Source organism: Orbilia oligospora (assembly GCF_000225545.1).
Source record: "Orbilia oligospora ATCC 24927 unplaced genomic scaffold scaffold00169, whole genome shotgun sequence".
NCBI lineage: Eukaryota > Fungi > Ascomycota > Orbiliomycetes > Orbiliales > Orbiliaceae > Orbilia > Orbilia oligospora.
This window is the reverse complement of record NW_011645726.1, coordinates 467,073-486,211: the sequence shown is the minus strand read 5'-3', so window position 1 is coordinate 486,211 and position 19,139 is coordinate 467,073. Positions and strand designations below refer to the sequence as shown.

Below are 19,139 nucleotides of genomic sequence, written 5' to 3'. Positions count from 1 at the left end.
ACCCTAAAACAGTTGTACATAGCGCTTGTGCTTCTTGTAAGCCATGTCCGGTATCGTAGTTTCCGGCGGGTCATTTTGGGAATACCGATTTTGGAAGTAATGTTGCAATTATGTCCGGTTAAGATCTTACGACATAAGAAAGGTCCGAAACAGGTTTTGTATACCTTATATATAATTATGGAATTAATAGTTACATAGAGTGGCTCGGAGTTGCCGGGTAATATCCATTTTTCGAACATTCTTTTGGTGGAAAAGACGATTGTATTTAGAACGGTAAAGTTTATAGCCATCCATTCGTCCTAGCACATCATCTTGAGCGTTCTGTCTGGTTTGAGTAGTGAATCGCAGTTTTCAACCATTCCAACTATCAAGTTCAAAGTGGGGAGATTCTTGGCACGTGCATCAACATTCTGCGCAGATTCACCACATTAATTCTCTGTAATATAATTGTCAGATCTATTGCACGTTTGGATACCATTCCAATGTCTTGTGAATTGGTCTCTGGTACATATTTGGGGCCTGGGAGGTACAGGGGCTATATCATGATGCAGGGATGCGAAATGAATAGAGCTAGCTACAGACATGCGATTGTATATCTTGTAGTAGATGCTCAGAGCTTATGCTAAAGTATTAAGACATGTACAATTCGTAGATATTTGATGCGCCCGGGACTTAGTGGAAAACACGTGAGTATCCCAAAACATGATCTAGCCTTGCCTCGTAACCAGACCCGGAAGATCTAGCCCGTGATTTTGTATTTTATGATTCCGTCGACTATGGGCGAAGTCGGGGCTTTAACCAAAGATTTAGACTTGTAAGATATATAAATGTTAGGTCGGTAAACTTTACAATTTTTGATATCTAGAGCGCCTTTAGCGTAACTGATAGTATTTCAGTCTTAGTAGTTCATGGATGAGAGCTTTCGGCAGTATTGCTAATAGATCAAAAAACCGCAAAGAAGAGCTTTTCTTCTAATTGTTCAGTTTGTACCGTCTATGGTGTCTCATAAATAGTTCGTTAGGATGCATATATAATCTTAAATTTTGAAGGGTGCGCAGCGTCGATGAGTCACAAGGCACTAGCTAGTAAGAAACGCTACAGGCTCTTTCAGGCATTTTAACGTTATAGTACCTCAGATTTCGTAGGGTTATCGCAGCATTGAGTTGCGGACCCGCGACGATAGGTAATTCGTGTTCCCAGGAAGCCTACAAAATCGCCTAAATATTGGAAGGTGCATGCCTTTTTGCGGAGCAAAGTTTTAGATTTGTATATTTTGCGCTTTTCTAGCGGTTTTTGATGCAAATTTCTGATTCGGATGGAGAATTTCTGTAATATTAATGGACATACTATCTCGCGTCTTTGAGGGACAGGTCTGACCCGGAAGAGCAGGATTTCGGACCTGTTGATGGTATGTGTGATCTAGTTGGGAACGAGAACAGATTTAGCTATAGATTCTCGGCTTTGATCATCTAGAAATCCGCAACTGTCTCTCTTTGCCCTTACAACACTGCGAATTGGTCGAGGTGTATAAACCAACCTATGATAAAGGACCTGAGGTGCGACTATCTCCACGTCAGTAATATAATTGATAGTGTTCATATTTTACTCATCACTTCATCAATATCTAATTGTACCCATTTTGACTATCGTCGAAAGTCTCGATATTAGATTCCCCAAAGATTTTGGGGTCTTGACGTTCTTAGTTATTAGTTTATCCGGGTAGATCGATGTATTATTGATGGCTGTAAGTTATGAGTAATCATAGGCTTATATTAGCGGGAAGAGGAAAAAGCTATATGTAAACTCGTAAAGAAAAGGCACGACAAGCATGCAATCCAGTGGCAAGGTGTTGTTTGAATGCTATACAATTTACGTAAAGCTGATTGGGCTTGAACAAGGGCAATGGATTCCATCAGATATGTTGAAATCTCCGTAGACACAGAAATCTATCGTCTTTCTTGGCTATATTGGTGACCTAAACCACCACTTCACAGTTTTCGTATGGTAAATCCCTACATTGCTTTGAGCTAACTTTTGTACGTGATATATATATAATTTGGGTTCATATAGCTAGGACAGTGGCTTGGTTGTGATTATTTATGCTTCTCATCGATTTTAAGAAGCCGTCGACATTCATTCGCAAACCTGTATTTGTAGCCTTGAGTATCCATATAATATACATCGTGATCATGTGGTATCTCAGAAATTAATGGTTGTTATGAGATGCAGCGAATCATACGCCATGTTCTACGTTTCCCTCGTCGACTAATTAAAGGGCATAATGGTATTTCCCTGGCGACTGTCCATTTCGCCTTCGTAAGCCAGAACTTTTGTTCTAAAATCACGTCTAGGAAATTTCATTCACGTAGAAGTCATATGAGAAGGCTTCCGCTGCTTGTTTTGAAATAGAAACAAGGTTCCAGGTCAATATAGTTACCAGATTTCATATGCGTCGCAGAAAGTGTATTAGCACCTTATAATTCTGTAGTAGACTGGCACCGAATCATAATTCACGTTCTTAGTGGTCGAGTCCATGAGTCCGGTGTATTGTTTTGTTAGTGATGGTAACGCAGCCTAACTTTGAAATAAGTTTGTTCGAAAGACATCCTTAGAATATAACTCGTGTGTGAATATCATGTATCTCTGGGCGATATCTTTATATCTCTTCCTTTGATCTTGATATACTTTTTTTAAAAAGGTCTCATCCCACATTGCGCCGAACAAAATTATGGAGTAGGTTCCATCAATACCCAACAAAGTAGAGGCCGAGTCTTACGACGTTGGAAACCGATTCGACATCTCCCTTTCCTACACCTAAGATGGAAAGATTAAGCTCGCGCATAACCTGATACATTATAGTCCTTACAGTCGATCAAGTGACACAAATAGCCATAGCTGGACAAACACCATATATATGCATAGCTGATTTCTAGTACGAATATAGTCCATGACTCGTTGGCGGCGATATTCCTTGGGTACGTATCCCTTCCTTCTTTTTATTCAGCGTAGGTCAAAGCATGGCCTGCGTTTCTTTGAGCGCATGAATCTTTTAAAGGGTATTTAATCTGTTGTCAATTTATACCATGGCTCGCTCTGGTGTACCATCGGCATTTCCATTGGCAGAAATCATACACTCGATATTTGGAGTCCTAGCATGTATTCGCGCTAGCACGCATGCAATATTTGGAATTTTCTCCGGCGGAACATCTGAGTTTGTTGTTGGTTTTGATCAGTCAGATGAATATATGTTGATCATCAGTTGTGGCACGAGACTGAGTTGTGGGTTACAAAAATACTGATTTGGTTATTTCAACGAAGTGATTTTGAAATTCTGTTTAATATCGTTCGCTGGGGTATGAAGTCTAGAATCAATAATCTGGCAAAAGTAGAAGAAGCTCATTGGAGAATTTCTGGGCCATTGGGCAGGATGGGAAAGAAGCAGAATAAAGAATAGGCCTAGAACGTATTTATCTGTATCTAAGCCGCCCTTTCACACCCATGGCTTCAGAGGTAAGGTAAAGCATACTTAGATTTTGCTCTGAATCATGCGTCGCTGTTTCAAAAGCAGGATGTATATAATATGACTTATATGCTTTATCAAGTCGTATCAGTTTACCAATGCGCTCGGTTTAACTATATTAGATTATGTTTCAGGCATTGAATTAGATACCTCATACGCCGAATCAATCTAAGTTGCAGCTTAGATTGGAAAGTAGCGTTTGGGCCAGCTTTTTCTGCTGCATTGAACTTTTCGGGACTATAGTTAACTATCTGTAAGTTCGCCGAGAGTTTGTATCATGTTTAATTAATCTCGCAACCATAATTTCGTGGGTAGTATAGGTGGTTGTACAGATGTTATCGATCCTAAGCCTAGAATTTCGAATACCCAATCCATGCTGGATTTTCGGTTTCATTGGTTCTTAGTCGATAACATGCAGTTTTCAACATCCAGGCGTCAGATTCACGATTTGAATCTTCCTCGGGGAACTTGATGATGGTCTTGATTCTAACAAGTCCCCGGTTTAACGTCTTAGATTTTATTGAATTTATATTTAGTCTGCGTTTCTTGATAATCCGATATGTTTACAAGGCCATTATGACTTAGCTCTCCATTGAGTTATCCTTCTCAGTGCCCGAATATATATGCTGTTAATTAACTTTCCCTGGATCTATATATTTTAAGATAGGAAAGAAGATCCGTCATTTTATCGGTGTCACCTTCGCTTCTCCAATGACAACATACTATCGAAAAGATACTTGATGTATCTGCTAGACAAAAATAAAAATTTTGCTAAGAACATATATAGTTTTGCGTCTTATCCAAGCGGTCTTTTTCGGACTTAGAGTTATTGATATATAGATATTTATCCTCGCATTCTGATCATACGTAGGATGGGAATGTGGTTATTACAGCGTTTTCAAAGACCATATACTATGCGGTATTTGTAGTAGTAAATCACAGCAAGTATACCTATGTAGAATCTTTATACATGCTCGATTGTTTTTTTTGAATGTTTCAGAGGCTCTATATTTAATTTCGCATATATGAAGTGTTCAATGGTCTTCTTCGCTGTTTTTTATCACACCAAATTTATAGCTCGGCGTGGTAAACGGGTTTACAACATCCCAAGTTGTCTAGTAGCTGGTTTTTCGGGCTAAAGCTTCTCGTATCTTGGTTCATAATACGAAAACATCTCTACCAGGGGTTTAGGAGGAACGTGCTTTTGCCTATGAAAGTCTCAACGTTGCAACACGAGCCGTTGCGTCAATTGGAACTGTAGATATTTGCGCCTGTCCACATTATACTGGGAGCCATTTTCGAGAATTGGGAATTGATTATTTCGATCATGTTGGGACGGATATCATATTCTAAGTCGAATTCGGGTACGAATTAGGTGGATGCAACGAAAAAAATTAGTTGTTTAGCTCTTGCATGAGCGGTTCAAAGAAGTCGTTATACATAATATATTATTCTAGTGCAAAGAGGTGACAGACTAGAAACATTCCAGTCTATTTAGGATTTTGTCAGCTGGAATTTCTTTATTATATATCTTGTAGTGCATATTATGGGGCATGCGAAGGTGGGTGTATACTAACATTGTATATCCTTTAGAGAGTAGATCGCTCTGGATAAAACCTTGAGAGAGGGTTAATGAATACAAAGGATCTGAAATGTTGTAGGCCTGTTGTATGCCAGATTACGTGTGCACGTGAGGGGACTAGATGGTTGTGGTGTCTACTATCCTGATATTTATATAATCGGCGTTTGTAATTTTATGGTATCTCCGATGTAAATCGGAATATTACTACTGTATATTATGACCGTGGCATATGTACAGATCACAGACGAATCAGTAACCACATATGCATATAGACTTTGCAAAGTTTCTCGGATGTTGATAGACCACCGGGAACATACCTTCCCTCACTCCCTTTCGCGGTGGTTAAAAACGTAAAATATTCCAATCGCAAGTTCCATGGCTACCGATGTTAACCTGACAACTTTGTATATATATTATCCATCTATCTTTCGGCTTTTTCTTTAATCTTTCCTTAAACCCGACATGAAAAAAAGATTCTTTTCGCGCCCATATTCAGTTGCAGCCTAAACATTCATTCTTTTCACAGGTCCGAACCTTGAATATTCATATCCGGAAGCAAGCCGTTGTATATATCTCACCGCTATATGGATGTACCCAAAATAGCATGGATTAAACCTTTGGATATAGCTAAGTCGTCACCATAGCTTCTTCCCCTTTCCTGTAAATAAATTTATACAATCTCTAGGTCCATAGAAGGAAACACCAGTTAGATCAAGACCCCTTTATGTATACTCCAAGCCATATTCGCGGCCTGAGTAGTGTATTCACATACTCCTTGGTTCTTTTCATGAACCTAGCGGTGAGTGCGCATAGGCTCGAAAGGCTCTAGACTGGTGAATAGAATAGTATTGGGTGGATAAGGTGTATATATATATATATAATCATAGGAGAATTTGAACGAACTTCATGTATTTTGAAGCCCTTTACCTTAATATAGATGTATATGTATGTAGTTAAAAATCGGCCAGATTTCTGTGGATGGGCTAGTTCTGTTGTTCAGTTGCCGTACTTTGTTTCTCGTTTAGTTGACCCCGCAGACTTATACGAAAGAAAAGACTCGTAGGTGTAGGAGTCATTGAGACGCTCGGGTTTTATTATTCTTCCTTCTTTTCTGTTCATTTCCACTCTGGTGCTGTCTGGATAAGTCAGAAGTACGGTATTGAGAAGATTTTATCCGCCCTTTGAGGAATATCTTGGCTGGTTCTCATCAGTTGATCCTGTTCGATCGGGAACGGTTCCGAAAGGGATTCATCTTTCCAGCCTCTTCGCCTGCTAGAACGGCCTACGTTACCATTTCTAGTTTTATCTCTTCTTCGAGACAGGTTAAACATAATTGATATCCTAACTCCAAAACTAGATGCATTAATATCAACCCTCTCTTTTCCAAGATCCTAAGATCATGTTCCGGGGAGTTTCAGACGAGATGCATCTGGCCAGCTTTGCAGCTTTGTAAGATCCATCTACCATTCTTTTCATAACCAAGTCCATAGCTCTCCCTTCGACAAAGCCGGTTCGAGTATGTATATATATTAAACCTCGAAGTATACACATGGGAGTCGGGGTTTTCGCTCCTAAGATACTAGAAAATCGTATATAAAAAGAGCTCTCATGGGGAGAAGGCTGATACCTCGATTATGTCGAAGACGAGAGTAATAAAAAAGTTAAAAGATAACATGAAAGTTGTGGTAAATTTCGTGAAGAGGCTATCTACCTCTTGGTTAAGCTCCTTTTTCAAAGGCATGAGGTATATAGAAAAATGATAGTTAAGGGCTATGATATTTTGGTAGGTAGTGAGGCGTAAGGAAGGTGGAGAGAGAAGAAAGGAAATGGAGGTCCAGAGGGGAGGGGGTGTTTATATACTCCTGGCCCAAAGGTTCCATGAGAGCTGGAGGTTCTATGGAAGCCTATGGATTTGCTGGTAGAAGCTGAGCGTAGAAGGTTTTGGAGGCTTCAGGTCCATGGAGGTAGTTCCATGGAAGGTTTTGGAGGGGAGGAGAAGGTTATAGTTACGCTTTGGGTTTCTAAGAAGGTTATAGTGGGGGGTTCTGGCGGATTGTAGGGAACTTTGGGTTTTCTGTACTAGTATTTGATTTTGTGAAGCTAATTGATAGCTGAGGAGCTGTGTGTATGTATTAATAGTGAGGAGGCTTAAAGGCAATCAACGATGTGATAGTAAACACTTCTCAGAATATCATGAGAAGCAAGTCTATATCTCCATACACCGGCTAGTGAAAGCGTATATGGCTCAAGCCCTGAGCGGCATCTAGGCCTCCATCAGCATCTAATTGAGGAATTATAGAAAAAAAAAGGAAGGAAAGAGTCATGAACATGGTGCCGAAGAGACCACATGAACATACCCTCCGCCATCCATTCCATACCGCCAACCGCCACTTCAAGCAAGGGTCCACCTACAAGCCCCTTAAGCCATCAAAAACCGTCTTTGCCTCCGAGCTAACTTCAACATATCCAAGATAACCTCCGGCATCCCTCCAGTGCTCTCTCTAATCCCATCCATCCCCTCCCCATCATAATCAATCCAAACCGGCAACCCCTCACTCTCCTCTCCACACCCAATAGCTCCAATAGCCACTCCCAGCATGGTTCCCCTAATCAAATACTCCTCCATAATCTGCAAAATTTCAGCAATCCCCCCAACTTTAACTCCGCTTTCGCAAAAGTATCGTAGCGTTTCCGTCTTCTTATCCCACTTCATATACTCATTCGGGTTACCGCCAAACAACCCACAGACCCAATCGACACGTCTTCCATAGATCATTGAGAATGTGAAAGAGACTTCACGAACGGGCGGTTGAGTGAAATAGAGGTTTGCGGGGAACCTAACCCTCTTTAGGAACTCGCCGGGTCCCATGTGTTTACATTCTTTCAAGTTGGCCCAACGCATAACCTCCCTAATGAATGGTTCACAAACAACGACCGTCATCGTTGTTTTCTTCTTCTCTTTCATCGCCTTGTCATCAGAGTTGACATCGAGGATTTTATCATCCCTATACAGCTTCTGTCGGACTTCTCTGAACCCCAGGATTGTGGCATTCCACTTCTTACAGACTCGAAGACATTTGCTGAGAGAGATGAAGGCTGAGACGGAATCCTTGGATGTCAACTTCGTTGGAAGACCGACGTTCTCGAGGATATTGGAGAGGAGTTCGGCGGTGTTGAGGACTTGTTGGACGGGACCTTGACCTGGTGGGTTTATGGGGAGACCCGGGCACTTGAAAATTGATCAGCGTGTACTTTTAGGTAGGTTGGCAATTGACGCGTGATTGATATTTACGTAGCTGAGGGTACTTACTGTTGGTTTTGGGTCTGAACGGTATCGAAGACGGACGATACGGGATATCGACATTGTAGGCTTGCGTATTTTGATGGGGGGGAGACAAAGACGGAAGAAGCTAGCGGAGGGGTTGCTGTTACGTCTTGGATGGTGATAGCTTCAAAGAGGCAATACCATGTGGTGTGACTGGGAGGGAGGTGTTCAGTAGTTGGGAGAACACTGAAAGATTGTAAACAAAAGAATGCAAAACAGAGAGGAGAACTGGCAGCAACAATTTTGAGCTTCTGGCATTAAGCTAAAATATATGAACAGAATCGACGATTTAGAGAGAACAATTAGGGGGAGAGGGACCGGTTTGATGATAAAGAACTGACCTAATAGACCGAAAGAAGTTGAATTAAGATGGCCTGGTTGTCGACGAAAGATAGTGGTGTTGGTTAAATGAACGACTGTTCAATGACAAAAGATGCATTGGAATCAATCCGTCACTGCAGCACGTCTAGTGACCGTGATCGCATGACTTAGTTGAAAGTGAATCCGTATTACGTCTATCAACTAGCTTCCTAAAATACTATCAAAAAGTTCGACGGGTTAGCCTTATGGAGTGAGCTTATTTCGTCTATTACCGAGATCATTGTATATTTTATGACTATAGATCACTTGCCTCATACTGTCAACACGTACTACCTATTGTCCATATGATCCTTAATTAAAGTATTGTCAATAGAACTAGGAAACGTCTAAGCCGTTAGTATTAACTTTCGTCTACGAAATAAGTCTAAGCTGAACTAGTCAGGAAGTCTACTAAGAATAGCCAGCAGAATCTTCACTTTCCACAGGTATACCATTAGTCGGGTAATGTAGGTACCCACATAAACCAACATTGAGAAGCTTCGAAGTCGAACCCATAAAGAAGATTCACCTCCTATGCCCCTGACCCTTCTTCCGTCCACGATATTTATCCACTCTCTCATCATCATCATTGTCTTCTTCTACCTGTTGTTCCTGTTCATCCTCTCTGCCTACCCGCCAGTCCGACTTCAACCTCTCGAACACTTCCTCAAAATCTTTACCCCCCTTCCCGCCACCATCATCACCTTCCGACCCCAGATGATCTAGATGAGCCGAAAGATCCTACCCACTCGACCCACCCCGACCTCTTCCAGAACCAGAAGCATAAGCAGAAGAAGAAGAACCCGCATTAACCACTTCCAACAAATTCCTCCAAAGATCCGACATCTCATTCCCTCCAGAGACAAGCTGTCCCTGAACCATTGGTATCTCAAACCTTCTAACCCCAAGCGCCCTCGCCGTCCCAAAATCAATATGTAGAAACTCCAGATCCAAAAACCTAGGCCTGGGCGTCCCAATAGACTCCCTTTCGCTGGCGTTCTGCATCAAGACATCTATCTCAACTGCCAACGCCACAAATCCAACCATCATATCAATCATCACCCCACCGGGTGCGTTTAAATGCCATCCATCCCATTCTCTTATAATCTTTGCACCGGGTATATTAAACCCTTTTGTCTGCAAAAACTGTTTTCGCTGGGTAACTTCGACTTCTCGGATGAAAGAGCGTATTCTCACGTCCTTAACCACAGGTGTACTCGCATACATCTGCAGAACGCTACTATTCCTCCATAACAACCTGAATTCGGTATGACACCTCAACCCGAACCGTCGCGTCGGACTCGGTGGCGTTAACTTCTGTTCTTCAACTTCTCTAATAATCTTTTGTTGAATCCAATCCGTGCCTAAAGCGCAATAAAAGACATCGTCATCAACAGTAGCAAAAAGACCGCCTCTGAATGTTGAGACGATAAGCTTTTGTTTTGCAATACTAGGATTGATAAGGAGTGGGGTTTCGATGATGGTTTTCCAGGTTTTGCAGACGGATCGGCAAGTATACCAGAGGTCTCTAAGTTCGGAGTTCTTGGAGGATTGGCTTTGGGATTTTAGCGGGCAGATTGTTTCGAAGATTTGGTGGAGGATCTCGGGCCAGAGGGGGTCGATGTAGATGGTACTAAGACTTCGGATACCTCGATATCCTTGCATCATATCTAGGGGGAAGGGAAGGCCCCTTTTATTAGGCGTAGAGGTTAGTGAGAATCGGAAGTGATTTTTTTGATGAATCAAAATTAAGATGGGTAGACGGTGGAGGAGAGGGTAACATACCCGCCGATTGACATGTCCATTTTAGAGGTGGTTTGTGAGGTTGTATATTTTTAGGTATATCATGGATCCCATGAGGTTGATTTGAAAGCACCACGAGGTAACCACGAGGCTGTGACCTATCGTAGAGCGTAGTGGAGTAGATGGTAGTAAGTATAGGATGTGATGATAAGAATCATTTGAGATGCTTATTTGTAGGATGGAAATTATCATAGAGAGAAACCCAGCGGTTACTGGATTTCTAGATGGAGACTGTATTTGAATGGGGTAGCCTGGCAACTATAGAGTCTCCTCCGCCACTACCACCACCGCAGCAACATTTACTACTACTACTAAACCACCACCACCACTACTGCCAGTACTATCACCACCATCACTAACTTTGTCTATATAGATTATGTACTTGAATATGCTATCATGTGACTCTGAAGATTTATGCCTTTATCAGTTCTGCGACGGGCCAATTACTGGAGTCCATTCAGTCGTTCAATTCAACCATGTCTCAATTAAGCATAGTTCTCATCAGTAATAGTTGATTATTAGGCATAACATATATGTATCTGATTTGAAGACTAAGGGAGAGATACTCTAATAAGATATGAAGTGAGAATATCCGCCGTACATACTTCTTTCCAGCTGGTAATTAGAGACGAGACCATCAAATCATCTTTATTACTGGTAGGTGCGTGCTAAATGCGAGGTATGGGAACATTTCAGTTCCAATTGATTCCCTCTCTGTCACATGCACAACTCCATCCATCAGAAACATCACCACCACAAACGCCACAAATACCACTATCACCAACCTTCTTTCTCTCATCAATCACTCAACCTATCCAAAAATCCAGCAATCAGTAAATCTATGTATCTATCATCAAGCATCATCACTTCAGAATGACATCTAGTAAATACATCTTTCTTTCCTTCCAATCCAATCCATATCGATACTAATAGTAGTCATACACACAGTCCCCACAACCCCCACCTTCCACGGTGGCACAAGCCCCCAGTCCACCCTCTCCGACATCTCCATGTCCTCACCAACCCTCAAAAACCCTCATCACTCCCCCCCACACCAATTGATACTCCACAACCTCCGCCAAATAACTCCTGATGTTCCTCCCCAAGAAACCCCAAACGATGATTACGAATACGACTATTACAACTACTACTACAACGACACTCCAGCAACTCGAACAGTCCTAAACCACCCTCACCTCCTCCACCGCATCCTCTCAAACATCTACGACGCCCCCTCAGACTACCAAAAGCCCTCTCACCTAATACCTTACGACGAAAACCCAGAAACCTACTCTCTAGGGAAACTCTACGATCTGCAATGGGTATCCCGTTACTGGCAGGAAATAATATATTCCCTAAACATCTTACCTTTCACAAATACTCGTGATGCCCAAATCACCGTGTTAAATACAGGCGATACTCATCGACTACACATCCCATTCCTGACTTGGCTCGGTTCCAAAATGAAAGAACTCGCCGAACACCCCACGGTTCCTAATACGGACTTTTCAACACTACAGCAACTGGTGGAAAAGGCTACAATGCCAACCGATGGCTTCTCCTCCACGGACTTCATTTCAAACCCTCCAGTATCAAAAATATGGTTAGGGTTCCAAGCAGATTCTCATCCACCGTTTACATCAGAATCATTCAAAAACCCAAACACGAAAAAACGAAAAGCAGTCGGTTGTCCCATCGGTTCACTACTAAACACCGTTGAATATAGTTACAAAATCAGAGATAGAAAGGGGAGGAGAAATGATAGGATAATGGAAGATGCTTTCATTGTTTCCAACCCACTGGGTGTGACTATATCTGATGTGGTAAACCATATACTGGGTGTTCTGTCTGGGTATTATCGAATTAAACATAATTATATGCTCTGGATGATCGAAATCGGATTCCCGGCTGGTTCAAAGGAAGTGTTAAACAAAGAACTCGTCTTGAAAAAGAGGTTATCGAAGACAATATTCGAAATCTGCAATCGATCGGCTAGAATATTTCTAGTAGATTCCAGGCTGGAGATCAAAAACGAACATAGAGTCGACTACAAACCTCCCCAAGATTTCGATCCATTCTTCGACCCAACCGCCCAAAAGAAGAGGAAGCAAGATGATTCATCTATTCAACCGGAGACACTCAAACTCTCAATGTTAAGGAGCAAAACCAAAAAAACCGACGAAGAAACCGATGAAGAAGAAGAACAGGAAGAACAGGAAGAAAAGCCAGAGGAAGTCAAGCCCCCCAAAAAGAAAAGTGTTCGAAAAAGGACTGGTAAAACTGGCCGGGGTGGCAAAAAGAAAGGGAAAGAACCTTGTATCGAACCAGGCACGCCAAAGGAGAAACCTATTAAAATGGAAATCGACTATATTGTTCATAGTCAGGTCGAGAGCGATGGGGTAATGGAGGAGGATCAAGATGAGTTTTAATACATGTATACATTCAACCAGTTATTTACACTCTCTATGTTCACAATCATGGCAGTTTATGGAATACGAGAACTAAGTTGATATCACACTTTCATAGTAATTATAGTAGAACATTATACGTCAGACTCTTCTAAACATATCGATTGATACTAACAGCCTAACTTGAACAGAACAGTAGCCAGTCAACTACACCCCTTCAAATCAATCTCCACCTACGCATTAATTCTACCAAATCACACCAAATCAAAAATAAAATACAACCAAACCAAAATCAATAAAATAGAACATATAACACTTTCAACCAAACCTATAAATACCACCCTCTCAATCAACCAATCAAAGAAACAATCCAAGCCCAACAACAACAGCCACAACAACTCCAAACATATTATCACAAACTACACTCCCCGCTCCACTTCTCACACCCCCATTCTCTCCTCCACTAGCCGCCTCACCATCTTCAGTAGGCATAGCACTCTCCGGCAACACAAGAGTTCCAGATGGCATCACCTCTCTCCCACTCGACATCTGAACTACATCCTCTCCCATTCCAGAAGAAGTAGCCTCCATATCATCCCCACCTCCAGTGGAACCCATAGATGATGGTTCAGGAGTAGCAACAGCATCGGTAGGATTCGGAACATTAGGACGGATTATACGACCACCGCCGGAAGTGGGGGTTGTGGCCGGTGGCATGGTGGGTTCGGGTTGTCCTTCGCCTGTGCAGGCTATGCCGCCGTCCGTGCGGGTGGTACAGGTTGGTGTTGCGGATGGACTATAAATATGTATTTACATCATTAATCATGGCGAAAACAAACGGGAGAGGGAGGAAAGAGGGAGGTTACCAGATGACTAGGCCGGTTTGAGCACTCGCGAGACCGAAGTTTGAACAGGCGGTTGGACGGGCACCGCAGATTTTGCCGCTGAAGGGGGTGGGTTAGTATGGTCACCTTTTAGAGGAGGAAGAGAAGGACATACACAGGACAGCATTTCAATTTCTCGCCTTCAAAAATACATTGATCACCAGCCGGACATCCATCGACTAGACCACCCCGATTAGCCAAAACAAAAAAAGAAGAAGAAAGAGAAGAAAAAACGTACCAAACATCCCATCTCTCTGACAACAAACCGGCGCACAAGATACATCTTCCCCAGAAATCTCACAAATCACATCATCAGGATTTCCCGTAATCGCCGAACATGACGCTCCGATCTCGACATTACCACCATTTTGTCGCTTCGCAAGTGTGAACTTTTTCACACTCCGACGTTGAGGTGGGTTGGATAACGCTGCTGGGATGTCCACCGCTGCCAGAGCGGTTATTGCTAGGACGAAGAGCTGGAGGAGTTTTGAGGAGTGCATTTTTTTTGTGTGTATACGAAGGTGAGTTTATGTAGGAAAGGAATGTGCAGGGGGTAGCTATCGAAGCTTATGAGAATTATATCTACGACACCGAAACAAAAGAATGCGACACTGGAAATATTGAGTCTACACCCAAAAATTTAAAAAAGGAAGTGTGGGAAGTGAAAAAAAGAAGAAGAAGAAGAAGAACCAGAAAATTCCTGAACCTCGTGGGTTCTGACGGTGGTAGTATGGTGGATATATATCCGCCATTCCTCCCCCTTCTTTCCTTTCTACCTCAAGAGCTCTTTCTTTCATCCGCACCAGTTTGCAGGCAAAGCAGCCCCCACCAACAAGAATAACACGAACATACGCGTTTCATCCACCATGAATGTTTGTACGGCGTATACCCCTTTTTGTTCAACTATGTGGTAGTTATGCAAACCAGGTATTTGCTCAACCGTTCAGAACTTTCCCACAAACAACTTCTTCTTAGCAAGCTTGCAAGTTACAGACAAAACGCTGGGCGGGCGGTATGAGGCTCAGCTTTTAAAGCCTATTACGTCGCCGCCGCTGGATTCCATGCAAAATGGGTACGTACCATCCAATCAGAATATCAAATGGGGTGTGTGTATTAGTGTGTCCAAGGATCTTGTCAACGCATGGCTGTTGTCGGCGACGGTGGCATGTTGGATCTTATGTTGGACTTTCTTGCCATTTTTGTCTCACATGTAAAGCAAAACAAGGAATTAGTAGAAATTTTGGCTAGAAGCACTTAGCAATGCAAATTGGCGGGCGGCAAAGGTTTTTGAGTCTAGCCTTGGAAGAGGGGGGTATGTACGTCGTGATTGAATTGAACCTTTTGTGAACTCGAAACTTTGGGGGGTGGCGAGTAGTGGGTTGGATATTCTGGGTCTCTTTCTGAGATTTTGGTAAAGGAAAGATGGAAGGATGGGTTTATTTTAAGTTATTTAGGGTGTATCTATGGGATAGGAACATTGGCTTGGTGAGAGGCGTGGATTTGATGAGCTATTGGTTTGAGGCTTTATTAGTTAGATTTGAAGATTGGTAGTCCTCAATAGCTAATAGATATCTCGTCACTTAAGAAACTCCATGGAAATCGAACCTGCATGGGAGCTAGTAACTAGTAGAAGAGAAAGGATGTCAAATATCATCATGACTGAACTAAATATAGTCTTCCCACAGCTGCCCTTAAAGACCAACCAGCCAGTTGGCTCTGGCCTCGCAAACCAGATCAGACAAGTTGGCTCCCCAGTAGAAGCCCCGGGTACCGCCAAGACCGTGCCAAGTTCCAACATCAAATCAACACATTTACACTGTTGCATTTTTTCCGCCATCTTCCCTCCCGAACACCCCCTCCCGAACACCCCGGGAACCACCTTCTCATAGCACGCCAATATACCTTCATAACCTTCTTCTCCATACAACTTAAAAGATATACTATAATCTCCACAAATGTCTCACATTACACCCTCCAAACCCCACCCCCTCCACCACCCCGAACTCCTCGAGAGAATCCTCATCGAGACCCACCTCTCCCTCTCCGTACTCCCACCCATATTAACATCCTTCCCCCCTCTCCCCAAACCCTCGCTACACCTTCTCAACCTCCGTACCGTCTCAAAGTTTTGGTATACAACAATAACCACCTCTCCAACCCTTCAACGCCTTACCTTTCGAAATCCATCGATCTATACTCCTTCCTCTAGCTCCTCGTCAAACAGCCAAGAAATTATATCTTCGCTCCAAGACCTTTTTTCAGAAGAGATGGATGTTTATGTTGAAAATCGGTTAAAACGGAGGAAACCACCGAATGATGGCGAAGATACCACTACTACTTCACATAAACTCCCATGGATGCATCTCACTACTACTTCACAGAAAATCCCATGGACGTATCTTACCCAACCCGTTGTCAAAACTGTATATATAGACTTCGACCTCCACGATCGTGTTGCGGCTCTAGAAGTTCCATGGGAAGTCTATAAAAGGTCCTTCGACTCAGAATACGCCGTTAATAACCCTGAGAAAAAAATAAAGTGGGAGGGTGATAGGTTGATATTATACCACGAAAGGGGGATTACAACGAATTTTGTGGTGGAAATGGTGGGGGAGAGTTTGGATCGGCTTCGTGGGTATGAATCTTTCGACAAAGGGTTTTTGATGCTGTTTCAGATGTTTATTAGGTTTGGGATGGTGGAGAGGGATGGCGGGGGTGATGATGATGGTGGGAGTTCTGAGAGGGGTAGGATGGAGTGTATTAATTGGTTTCCGTGTAAGGGTCTTATTTTTATGAGGTAGGACGAGTTGGGTTTGTGATTTTCTGTTGTCTTTTTTTATATATTATTGTGTATAAGTGGCTTATCTACAGGGGTAGAGATGATTTTGGTTTCAGAAATAGACTTTTTTGCTGTTATTGAGCTACGGGGAAATAGATAGTGTATTTTCGTGGGTATCCTTCAATAGGGATATACCTATATATATATCGTCACGGTTTTTGTAACTTGCGATTTTGAAGTGAATTTTAAAAATCTGAATTTCAGAATGACCAAAAGATGAACCATGGTGGTAGAATAGTACGAAAGCAGAGCTGTTGGACTCGCTAATATCACTATCCCACAGGATAAATTCTTCAAAACCAAGATAGCTCAATCGACATAACCCCCACCAGACCTCATTACCACCGTCTAGAATACCATTAATTCCCATACCACCAACAGAAAATGAGTAACAACAAAAATAAAAAAAAGCTAAGCAGGGATTCAAACACCGCAAGCGACCCCGACTCCGGACCTGGGACAATACCGAGTGCTTCACTAATATCCTCAATCGCGAACGCATATACCCAACCAATCTCCCTACTCGGACAACTACCAAATGAGATCCTCGAAAATATTCTAGCAAGAGTAGATCAACCCAGTATCGGTGCCTTCGGTCTAGCGGCGCGATGGTGTCATGCACATGCAGATGAGATGTATTTTCGAACTATCAGCCTCACGCCAATTTCTTTGATTTACTTGACTTTAAATCCGCAGCATATTCCCAAGATACGGTACGTACACTTATCCTCCCCCCATCAAATCTTCCTTCCTTCCTTCCTTCTTAATACTAACCCCACCGTCACCACCTACAGAAAAATAAAAGTGGACTGCCGCATGGTCGGCGTCCTCAACGCCAACACCATAAACTTCATCTCCAGCCTCACAAACCTCCGCACAATCTCCCTTCACTCCATAAACTCCAAAAACCACACCAGAGTCCTCCACTACATCCTAAAATTCATCCCCACGACCGAATCCCTTCACAGAATCGAGATCAGTATCGGCCACAACACCTTCCGCCGAGGTACTCCCCGAATCATAGGTTCCGATGATCCAAACTGGGACGCACTGGACATGGACATTCATCCTAACCTAAAAGAAATATCATACGACTTCGGTCCCATGGCCGCTAGTATTACCCGTATGGATTCGTTGGTGTTCAATACTTTCATACCGCATAGACATAGCCTCAAAGTCCTAGAAGTGAATTGCATCCAACTAAGACGATATTCACAAACCTTCCGGGAAGGGCTGAAACACTATATTTTCCGGTGTGCGGAGGAAGAAGTGAATCCTCAACACGTGTGGACGCCGGATGTGATTGAGACGTACAATTCGTTTCAGGATAGTTATATCGCTTGTCTTGCTTCTGATAGTCTGGAGGTTTTTAGGTTTTTTAGCGATATGAGGAAGGATGTTAGGGATAGTAGGGAAAGGGAGATTAGTATCGAAGAGGTTTGTACGGTGTGGCCGAATCTTAAGCATTTGGATTTTATCACAAGGGATAGTTGGAAGACTAATGTAAGTTGCCCCCATCCCCCTGCTTACTTACATTTAATATCTTTATATCGAAGTCCTAGATTTCACACCACTAACACCGTTATTAGTTCCGCCAACTCCCCCGCCCCAAAAAGCTAACAAAACTAAGAACGTTCACCCACTCCGGCATAACAAAAACCTCAACCGAAGCCGCCAACCCAGCGTGGTCCCTAACTGAATCCGACAACCTTCCAAAAGGTCCCATAGAAGTATCTCCAAGATCCGTAATGGACTATTTAACCCGTCATTGGTTCCCTAACATCCATAGCTACGGATGGTACTCTCGAGATTCCACGTCTATGGTTTTTCCAGATTTTTATATGATCGAGATAAGGCATTTGAGAAAGGTTTGGTGGGTTTTGCATCAGAGTTGGGCTGGGTGGGTTACTGTTGTTGCGTCTTATTGGCCTGGTCCGGCGTTTTTGAATCATTGGTGGGGACCGGGGGCGACTTCGATTTATATTTGAGGTGGGTAGGCTAAGTTAAGCTAAGTAGAGTTGAAGTAAGTAAAACTGGGAGTTGAATAGCCGTAAGAGTAATATAAGAGAGTACAGTGACTTCCTTCCCGTACGAGATAACTGAGATAGTAGGCAATCACAAACAATATAATCAATCCACCCTGTGCAGCTGTGTTGCCAACGTTGCATTTCATCCCCTGTTCTCCCAAAAAAAACCCGTCGACGTAGCACAAGGGACTTAGCCAGCGCCATGGCTAGCCACGGCTCACATCCTGTCTCGATCTTCTCCTCAGAAATCCAACAAGCCCGTAATCTGGCTAATATCAAATCCACCACGAGTACACCTCGGAATAACTACGGAACATAGAAAAGTCCTTTTTTTCAAAAATAGTAACCCGAAACAAAATAACCATCCTCAAACATTCTTCCTGACTCGATA

The 19,139-nt window shown here is 42.7% G+C and overlaps 6 protein-coding genes across 6 annotated transcripts; 3 read left to right on the top strand and 3 right to left on the bottom strand.

Annotated features, from left to right (window-relative positions):
• Positions 1–7,521: 7,521 nt before the first annotated feature.
• AOL_s00169g140 (uncharacterized protein) lies at positions 7,522–8,466 on the bottom strand (the record flags this gene model as incomplete). The annotated part of the gene is made up of 2 exons (XM_011127497.1): positions 7,522–8,331; positions 8,413–8,466. 2 exons carry the CDS (start codon positions 8,464–8,466, stop codon positions 7,522–7,524), a joined length of 864 nt encoding a protein of 287 aa, XP_011125799.1.
• Positions 8,467–9,528: 1,062 nt separating this feature from the next.
• AOL_s00169g139 (uncharacterized protein) lies at positions 9,529–10,592 on the bottom strand (the record flags this gene model as incomplete). The annotated part of the gene is made up of 2 exons (XM_011127496.1): positions 9,529–10,477; positions 10,573–10,592. The coding sequence occupies 2 exons, from the start codon at positions 10,590–10,592 to the stop codon at positions 9,529–9,531; spliced, it is 969 nt and encodes a 322-aa protein (XP_011125798.1).
• An 871-nt stretch (positions 10,593–11,463) lies between these two features.
• AOL_s00169g138 (uncharacterized protein) lies at positions 11,464–13,019 on the top strand (the record flags this gene model as incomplete). Its single annotated transcript, XM_011127495.1, has 2 exons — positions 11,464–11,473; positions 11,539–13,019. 2 exons carry the CDS (start codon positions 11,464–11,466, stop codon positions 13,017–13,019), a joined length of 1,491 nt encoding a protein of 496 aa, XP_011125797.1.
• Positions 13,020–13,355: 336 nt separating this feature from the next.
• On the bottom strand, positions 13,356–14,382 carry AOL_s00169g137 (uncharacterized protein; the record flags this gene model as incomplete). Its single annotated transcript, XM_011127494.1, has 4 exons — positions 13,356–13,794; positions 13,865–13,942; positions 13,998–14,061; positions 14,121–14,382. The coding sequence occupies 4 exons, from the start codon at positions 14,380–14,382 to the stop codon at positions 13,356–13,358; spliced, it is 843 nt and encodes a 280-aa protein (XP_011125796.1).
• A 1,455-nt stretch (positions 14,383–15,837) lies between these two features.
• AOL_s00169g136 (uncharacterized protein) lies at positions 15,838–16,683 on the top strand (the record flags this gene model as incomplete). Its single annotated transcript, XM_011127493.1, has 1 exon — positions 15,838–16,683. The coding sequence occupies one exon, from the start codon at positions 15,838–15,840 to the stop codon at positions 16,681–16,683; it is 846 nt and encodes a 281-aa protein (XP_011125795.1).
• Positions 16,684–17,105: 422 nt separating this feature from the next.
• Positions 17,106–18,709, top strand: AOL_s00169g135 (uncharacterized protein; the record flags this gene model as incomplete). Its single annotated transcript, XM_011127492.1, has 3 exons — positions 17,106–17,434; positions 17,516–18,224; positions 18,311–18,709. 3 exons carry the CDS (start codon positions 17,106–17,108, stop codon positions 18,707–18,709), a joined length of 1,437 nt encoding a protein of 478 aa, XP_011125794.1.
• Between the last annotated feature and the right edge of the window lie 430 nt (positions 18,710–19,139).